This window comes from Hydra vulgaris, chromosome 10 (genome assembly GCF_038396675.1).
Source record: "Hydra vulgaris chromosome 10, alternate assembly HydraT2T_AEP".
Lineage (NCBI taxonomy): Eukaryota > Metazoa > Cnidaria > Hydrozoa > Anthoathecata > Hydridae > Hydra > Hydra vulgaris.
Genome location: NC_088929.1, coordinates 3,970,352 through 3,980,361, shown reverse-complemented (window position 1 = coordinate 3,980,361; position 10,010 = coordinate 3,970,352). Strand labels below are relative to the sequence as shown.

The following is a 10,010-nucleotide window of genomic DNA, read 5'->3' as shown; positions in this document are numbered from 1 at the left end:
CTTTAGTGGTTTTTTTTTAATACTTTCCACGCTTATTTTTTTATAACCATTTTCTACAAAAACATCAATTAGAAATAATAACTCATGTTCGATATTATTATCAGAGTATAAATATAATGGCCTATAAGTAAATCCTTTAAAAATTCCGTTTATAATTTTCAATTATGGCATGAGTTAGGTTGATTTGGACATTTGTTATGGTTTCTTTATGGTAAACTTTAAAATTGTACGTACCAGTTTTATAGTTAATAACAGTGATGTCAAGAAAGTTTAGCGTGCTATTTTCATTTTCGATTTCCATAGCCATGGAAATCGACCATGATGTACTGAATATTTTTATGTTGGTTATTAAGTAATATTAAAAAGCTTTTCACATCTTCCGTAGAATTAAAACAAGAGTTGAAGTCGTCGACAAATCTTTTAAATGATTTTACATGAACATTATTGGAAACCGTTCGTGCAATAGCATTACTTTCGTGAAACTCTAGAAAACACTCCGCAACTACATAAGTCCTAAACCGATAGGTCAAGATTAATTCTATTAAACTTGACGCTTTATTAACATTCTATAATCGAATTTTGCAAAAATAAAACAGAATTATTTATTTACTACTTCTTGTATTTTGGTAATGGTAAGTTGGCTTTATTTCTTATTTCTATTTTTAAAGAGGAGCTCAGGAGGATATTTAATAGATCTTTTATTGGAAGTGTTTACTTTAAAATGAATTTTTTAATTATTTTTAACGTAAACATAATACGAATTTTGTGTTCATATTTCAGCTATATAACGTGAATTTTACAAAGTGAATTTTATTCGTGATTTTATTTCTTATTTTTTTAGGGGTAAGTATTGAATCTGAAAGCCTTTGTTTGCTTCTCCTTTGTGTGCCTCTCCTTTTGATTTTGTAACATTATTTCTCATAAAAACATAATATAAAAATAATTCTGAACAAAACATATAATCCACAAAAAGCATAAACAATGTTTATTAAACATAAAGTTCCACATGAAAAAAAATCTTTAAAAAATGTTTAAAAATTGAATTTTCTATTGCATAAACTTCTGTATAATCTATTGGCCATAACTTAGTTATAAAGATATTTGTGTTTAAGAAAATTATGTTTTTTTTTTTTAATTATTTAATTGACCAATAAAATTTTTTTTTTTATAAAAAGACCAATAAAATTTTTTAATTGGTCTTTAATATAAATTTTAAATGACATCTATAAATAAATAACTTAATTGATTTTATTGATATTTAACTAAATAAAAAATATCTCTTATGGATTAAACTCTTTATCTGTAAATGATTTATAGAATCTATCAAAGAAGTATTATTACCTTTATTATCAAATAAAATATTAAAAAAGCCGTTAAAAACAAAAACAAAAGCAAATCAATGCAATAGTTTCATTAAAAGTAAAAAAACAAAACGTTGGTTTCGAAAAAAGTGTTTTGACGAAACATTGGATACGACGCTGCGTCTCTATTGCTTCCCTCATTTTTTTGTTGCAGATACATTATATATTTCTTAGCTTCTATTCTATGAACTATATGTCTTTTAACAATGTTGGTGAGGTGTTTTTAATATAAGATACAAGGACTAAAATAAATTATTGTAAATACATCTGGTATAGTATATACTATACCAGATGTTATAGTATAGTTGATGTTATAGTACAGTATAGTAATACTATACCAGATTATATAGATGATAGTATAGTATAGATAGATAGATAGTATAGTATAGATAGATAGTATATTATAGTTATACTATACCAGTTATAATAGTAATAGTTATAATTATAATAGTTATAACATATTTAACAATTATAACAGTTATACAATTATAACATATTACAATTATAACAATTATAACATATTTAACAATTATAACAGTTATAATAGTAATATTTATAATTATAACAGTTATAATAGTTTATAATAGTACCAGTTATAATTATAATAGTTATAAATAGTATAGTATAGTATAGATAGATAGATTGTATAGTTTAGATAGATAGTATAGTATAGTTATACTATACCAGTTATATAGATGTTATAGTATAGTATAGTTATACTATACCAGATGTTTCAACTTAATTAAATTTTATAAAAGCTTATCTAAGATGTTAACTTTTAAAAATTTTATTGTAAATACAAAATAAAAAATGTTGAAAAGTTTAAATTATCTCCACCCAGGAAAAAAAGTGCTATAGAAAAAGGCTATATTTTTTAAAAGTTTGTAGAAATTCTATAGAACTTTTTTTCCTGGGTAGTCTTTATTTTTTCAAGGCTTTGTATTTCTTTTTTCGTGTAGTGAGTTATAAGATTTGAGCAGTAATCAAAATTAGGTAGAATGAATGTTTTAAAAAACTGTAAACAATCTTTGAAGGCTAGACAAAATATATTAGTTGTTAAGAATAGTTTTTTGTATGTTTTTACTTTTATCTCTTTTACGAGTTTTTTTAAAATGTAATTTACTGTTTATAATGACACCGAGCAAAGAAAATATATTAACTATTTCAATTTTGAACTTATCACTTAATATGATTGATGTTGGCAATATTATTTTAGAAGAATTATTTGTTTATTATTTGTTTTGCTTATCTGCTAAATTCATTGCTTTAGTTTTATCCCAATTGATGTCAGGTTTATTAGCATAGCGCCACTCAATGAAATTATTAAATGCTGACTAAGTCTTTGTTATCGGATGATTTATATTGGCATCACTTGTCATAAGTTTTGTGTCATCTGAAAATTATGTTGATTCAAATAATGTTAGGTATTTAGGTCATTGATGAAAATCAAGAAAAAAAAAGGTCCTAAAATGGAACCCTATGGTATGTTAGTTCAATAGCATTAGTTGAAAAACTATAATGTTTTAGCTTCAAAATCAGTAATTTGGAATCTATTAAGTCAAAAGCTTTTCTGAAATCAATAAACATTAATAATGTATTTTTGATGAGCTGTTTAGCTTTACTTTAGAGATAAGAACATGCAACGCAGTTTCACATAAATGATTGAATCTGAAGCCGTCTTTGTCATCATTAAATAAATCATTTTGTTTAAAATATGCAGTTACTCTTTCAGCACTTATTTGTTCAAACACTCTTGTTAGTTAATGAAATGCATTAATACTTCGATAACTATTGATATCATGAACTTTACCTTTTTATTTATAAGGCGTACTGCTTATTAGAAAATCATTTGGAATACTTTGCCACTTTTCTACTGCCTCTTTCAAGACATTTGTTAATTATAGTCATTAATGGATCAGTGATTAAATCATTTGATTTTTTAACAATTTTCGTTGGAATATCTGAATAACTACATCTGCTTTTTTCTTTTAAGTTTTAAATCGCATCCTTGATTTCACATTTATTAATAGGAACAAATGAGAAATTTAATTTTTTTAAATCTTATTAGATATTTTAAGATTATTGAAAAAATTGTTAATAAAGTTATAAGAATCATTAAGTACACAATCGGAACTAGATTTGAATGTACTAAAGAGTTTGTTGAAAAATAATGACTTTTCAACGTTTGAGTAGGCCTTCTTGTTGTTGTAAATTATATAATCAGGAAAGGGAGTATCTGCAAGCAAAGCTTGATTTAATTTTGATGAACTTTGAGTCGAAATCATAAAAGTCTTTACAGTTATCAAAATTTTTCGGTTTTTTTTTTTAAATAACTTGTTAGTTTTTTGTTTCTTAATTTAATAAAATCTCTTCTCATTTTTTTAAATATTTAAAAAATTTATAAATCATTTGTCATCAATTTCTATTTTAACGGTATTTTTATTTTTTCATGGGAAATTACCACGACAACTTTTACTACTAAGAAAAAGTGAAAGCTGTATTGCGGATTCAAAATTTAAAGAGTTTTCAAAAGAAAACTATTTTACTGCTATGACGGTTCTTATATATGATTCTTCATAAACTAAGCTTAATGAAAAAACTTAAGTTAAAATGAACCCTAAGCTGGAATTTTTCCTTGTTCATAGTTAGGCATAAAAAGAAAATTTTTCAAATTTTTAATTTACTCCTTTGTTGAAGCAAAGCTTTGACATTAGGAAACTTAAGTAGTCAATAATAAATTTAAAAACGTTTAATAAAGGAGAGTATTTACAGTACAGTTTATATAATGTATTACAGTTTATATAATATTTTTGTCTTTGTAGATAATATTTTCAGTATTTAGTATAAAGTTTAGTAAAGGATGAAACGAATATATTTTATAAAAAATTTTTCATCAAAATCATATTATTGAGACAAATAAAGTTAGAATGGGGCATAACCTGTCGCAATGGTACGAAACCTGTCGGAATGGAACATAAATTGTCTAAATAGTATGATTTTTCGCTGTGATTTTGATTTTGAATACGTATAAAAAAGTATTTGAAATAAGATTGTACCTAAATATTATAAATCTTTATAATCTAAATCAATCAAATGTTATCTAGAAAGAAAGAGAGGAAGTGAGAGAATGAGATCAAGAGAGACAGGGGCATTTATATATGAGAGTGTGTTTTTCGCAATTTATCAACTTATTATTTCTTTACATAATAAAAAGGTTGATCTTAGTGAAGAGCAAATAGCTGAATTTAAAGATGCTTTTGCGTTATTTGATAAAGATAACGACGGAGCTATTAGCAGTAAAGAACTAGGAGCTGTTATGAAAAGTTTAGGGCAAAATCCTACCGAAGCTGAATTGCAAGATATGGTCAATGAGGTTGATACTGATGGGAACGGCACCATAGATTTTTCTGAATTTTTGACGGCAATGGCTCGAAAAGTAAAAGAGACCGACTCAGAAGAGGAAGTTAAAGAAGCTTTTCGAATTTTCGATAAAGATGGCGATGGATACATAAGTGCAGCCGAGTTAAGAGTTGTCATGACCAATCTTGGTGAACGATTGACTGATGAAGAAGTAGATGAGATGATTAGGGAAGCAGATATCGACGGAGATGGTCAGATAAATTATGAAGGTAAGTGATTTGTCATCTGTAAAAATACTTATGTGATTCTATTAAGACTTCTTAATTGTGGATAATCCTAAGAAAAGCATATTAGATGTAGTTCGTGTATATAATTTTTTACCTTGAAAGTATTAATGGCTTTTTTTTCTTTCAGAATTCGTGATTATGATGAAGTCTTAGTTATTGTTTTGAACTTAACAAAAAGTTAAATCAAATTTGTTTACTATTTATGATAAGTTTATAAAATGTTTATAAATGTTTATAAATGTTTATAAATGTTTATAAATGTTTATAAATGTTTATAAATGTTTATAAATGTTTATAAATGTTTATAAATGTTTATAAATGTTTATAAATGTTTATAAATGTTTATAAATGTTTAAAAATGTTTATAAATGTTTATAAATGTTTACAAATATTTATAAAATATTTATAAATGTTTATTGTTATGTAAAAGTTATGGAGCTATTATAAGTAGAATTAAGTTTTAATAAATTATAAATCCATGAATATCTTAAATGTATTACTGGATTTGATAATAAAATAAATGAAATAATAATAAATTATTCTCTAAATCTTATTTTCATGATTGTAATGATTGCTACACAACATTTCCTATTCGAACAATTATTAACGTGTTGTAAAGCTCTATTTGCACAATCATTACAGCATCATAACTTGCTTGGAGATTAATTCCCCACGAAGAAATTCTATGAATGAATCTATATTGAAGTAACTCTTACTAAACTCTCTAACTAAATAAATAATTATAGATACATGAGCAAATAACAAACAATTTTTTACTATATAAACTATATATCAGTTTTTCATTCAAAATAGTTTTGCAATACATTTTTGAGGGTTCCGAAAACCGATTCCTCTTAGGGTGGGGTAAATCTGGCTATAGCCACTGTTTAGTTTTTAAAAATTCTTTAAAAAAAAATTCTTAGAAAAAAATTCAAATAAGTGAAATAAATCTAAATAATGTTTGTTTTAAAAGCTTATGTTGTTTTGTGTAAGTTATGTGTAATCCATTTTTTTTTATATATTTGGACTTTGATATTGAGATTTTTGTTTGTGGTTTGTACATATTGTATGAAGAAAAAAATAAGTCGAGAAAACCAGACATCTAACGTAACAACTCTCTTGTAAAAATTTTTTAAACCAGCAAGTATATACTTGCTGGTTTAAAAAATTATAATATAATATTTAAAGAGCATTTCCATTTCTGTGCGTGATTTTTTCTTTTTATTTGTTTTAACCAATGTTGTCCGAAGCGTACGGTACGAGCCCATATCGTATAATACTTAGCGTAACGAAATCGTTTTACGATACGATACACCCTCCGTATCGTACAAACGCCCATATTGTAGGTGTATTGGGTGTATTGTACAATAAACCCACCCGTATTGCACGTACTTGAAAATATGCCCGTACGTACAAAAAACAAAAACATACGGTATGTTACCGTATGTTTTCTTTATTTATTGAAGACATGGCGTTGTCTAATCCTACGTGATAGTGATGTAAAAGGGTTACGAGAAAATAAGCTTTTGAAGGAGACGAAGGAAATGATTTAATTTGTGCTGAGTGGATTGATATCAAAAAGGCATTGGAGTTCATCAAAAAGTGTGGGAATTTGTTCTAGATTTTCCTGAGACACTAATTTATGATGCTTATAACGTTATATGAATGATGATTCGTAAATTTTATAGCAATAATATGAGAGATTTTGTTAAACATGTTCTTTTGCGTAGAACATATTACTCTAGAATTTTCCCAAGTTTGCCACAACTTTTTAAAGCTTTCTCAATTTTTTCCTAATTTTTGTTTATTTTGTTTTTTAACCAACACGTTTACGATTTGCCTCTATTTTACGCTACGCCGTAGCTAAACGGATTTACATTACACATTACACATCGCTACGTACAACGTTTTAACTACTAAAAGCTGGGACTTAAAGCAATATGCATATAACTATGATTTTGAAAATATTACTATGAATCTAAATATATCTATTTTTATAATTTGTGTGTGTGTGTGTGTGTGTGTGTTAATGTAGCAATAGCTAGAAATATTTAATGACTGCAATTTCTCATCGAAAATATATTAAATACGCGTTGTAACAATTTTTTTTCATAAAAATAACTACATATAACCGATAAACTCGCAATATCCGTGCATATCTTCCTTACGTGATCATTCATGAACTGCACTTAAATGATTTGTGACTCGATGATACTTGTGCAATCCCGTAACTTTCTGGAAACTTTTCTAATAACTAAAATAATATTTAAAAAAATGTATACTGCTGAAACTTATATTTTTCGAGGAATTAAAGCTTATTTATCTAACAACTAAAATTTGCGTTTTTCTGTTCCCTGCGTGATTCCGCTTCAAACTTAATTTATTCTTTGAAAACATTACTAATGTATACCATTTTTTTGTTTACAAAATATAAGTATAGATTAGAATTAAATGAAAATAAATTGGAGTTTGCCAGTTTTATTACTCTGAAAATAATAGAAAAAACATTGAGTTTCCTTGTGTGATTTTTTGAAAATGCCTATATTAGAATATTAGCTTTGTTTTAATAGCTTATTTTTTTGAGTCCACATTCATTTTGTAGTTGGATTCGCGTGTAACATGGCATTAGATGCTTTCCAATGAAAAAGCGGCATTAAATAGTTCATGAATGAATTTATTGGTAGACACCCATACACGAGTTAGTGTAATATCTTTTTTTATACTTTCAGATTTTTTTTTTATCTTTTCCAGATTTACCAGTTTTCATAATTATTTTATTCATCGACAAAAAATTTTTGTTAGAATGAAAAGTAAAAAAGTAACTTATATTTTGCGTTAATTTATTAATTCTTTTGAAAATCTTCAAAAAAAACTTCTCAAAAATGCACCTGAAAAACATTATTTATGCTGTAAAATATTATTACTATTTTAAGACAAAAAAAAATTCTTTAAGCTTTGAAGTGTACTTTGTACGTTAAAAATAATATTGCAATGAAATTATAATTGATTGAAAAACAATGTTATGCAAAATCGTTTGTCTTAAACATCAAAAAAAAACAAAAAACGATTTAGTTAAATGATTTGTACATTTATTTTTAAAATAGCATTATTAGCTAAAAATTAAATATGGTAGCGGTGTAGTGGTAAAGCACTCGCTTCATAATCGAGAAGTTTCGAGTTTGATTACCACTACGTTCTCATTTTGTAAAATTTCACGAAAGCACGCAATTGCATAAGTTTAGTTTTAAAATACGTGCTACGCTTCTTGGATATTGGACACTCTTGGATATTGGTGGCCACTAGCCATGATCAAGCACAATCAACAGACATTTTCATCGTTCAAATAAAATAGTGAATGGATTTAAAGTAATATGAAATTTAATCGCACTTGAGACTAAAGTTAATGTAACGAGGCAATTGTGAGGAAATAGCAAGCGCCATAAAAGCTCACAAAAGAAACCTTAATCTATACTTATCTGGAAAACACGCAAAACTTCTCATAACGTTAGAGAAAAAAATAAAAGAAATGAATAAGATAAGATGTAGCAGCAAAATGTACACTCGTTAAGAGTAGAGCGCTTCCCAGAAAAAAAGTGTTAAAAACTTTTGTACCGCTAAAAATGACTAATTTAGTTATAAATTGAGAACGTTGTTGAAAAAAGTTCCCTAAAGTGTTTCTCATAACTGTCTCTAGTAGCTTGAATTAAAATCAATAACGAGTTTTTACAACGTGTTTAATAAACATTAAAAAATGTTACTTGGCACACCTTCAAACACGTTTACATTCTTATATGCTAAAAACACTCATTAAAAGTAAGTCCTTCAATAAAAAAGTTGTTCCGCAAGCGTTTTTGCTTTTTGTATTTTGAGGTATTTTTATCAGAGACGTCACGAATAGTGATTTTATTGAATACCAAATATTCGGCTAGGCGCTCGGTCAAAGCAAAAATTGTCGGGTGCCAAATATTCAGCTACAGTTATTTTGTTATTATGCTTAGTTATTATAAATCAAATTGCTTTAGGTATAGTTATGTGAAAAATTTTTCACATAACTATACTTTTCAAAAAGATTACAAAAATAATCTATTCAGAACAATTAATGAAACACAAAAATGATTCGAAAAAAACGTGGCAAATTATAAAGGAGGTAATAAGTAAAAAGTTTTAAGGAAATTTACTTGCGAATAATCTTAAAGTTAATAACAATTGCATTGTAAATAAACCTTTAGTAGCTGAAACACTTAATCAGTTTTTTGTAAATATAGGTCCTTTTTTATCATCAAATATAACAACTTCTCAAATACACTTTAAGTCTTACGTTACCTCAAACAACAGTAATGTTATGTCTAATCCTAAACTTACGGAAAAAGAATTATAAGACTCTTTGTTAAAGCACAATAAAAGCGTAGGTTTTGATGCTATAAGTAGTAATGTCGTTATTAAATCAAGAAAACACATCACAATTACATTATTACATACTTTTATTCTATCTTTAAAACATGGTGTTTTTCCAGAAAACTTTAAAATCGCAAAATTCATTCCAATTTTAAAATCAGGCGATCTTTCTGAAGTTGCAAATTATTGTCCAATCTCAATTCTTACATGTTTTTCTAAAATATTAGAGCGAGTTATGTATAATAAGCTTTATTATTTTTTAAATGTAAATAATATTCTCAGCGCTCTAAAAGGATATTGTATTCTTGAGGTAAAATCAAATTCGTTGCGTCAACTTCATTTTCAATTAACCATTCAGCAGTTTTCTAACTCTTCTGCAAGGCGATGACTGCCAAAAATTCTGTGTGACGCTTGGCAGCGATACGAACAGGTCGGACTCTTTTGATTAGAGGGAGTGTTATAGCAGAAGAATGGATAGAAGCGTGCTTTTTCAACATAGCTTGAGAGACAAAAGTAGATATTGCACTTTTTACAGATTCTATCAGCTAGGCTAGATTGAATTGATGGACAAAACGCATTATACGGCAAATTTGGAAATCCTTCTGAG

General features: G+C 26.7%; 1 protein-coding gene across 2 annotated transcripts; it reads left to right on the top strand.

Annotated features, from left to right (window-relative positions):
- The first annotated feature begins 431 nt into the window (after positions 1–431).
- On the top strand, positions 432–6,210 carry LOC100208382 (calmodulin-A). Of its 2 annotated transcripts, none has more exons than XM_065807093.1 (3): positions 432–632; positions 4,576–4,990; positions 5,136–6,210. In XM_065807093.1, exons 1-3 carry the CDS (start codon positions 630–632, stop codon positions 5,159–5,161), a joined length of 444 nt encoding a protein of 147 aa, XP_065663165.1. In that variant the 5' UTR covers positions 432–629; the 3' UTR covers positions 5,162–6,210. The 2 variants fall into 2 exon arrangements, with proteins under 2 accessions (XP_065663165.1, XP_065663164.1); XM_065807092.1 differs by lacking the exon at positions 432–632 and adding an exon at positions 1,356–1,573.
- The last annotated feature ends 3,800 nt before the right edge of the window (positions 6,211–10,010 follow it).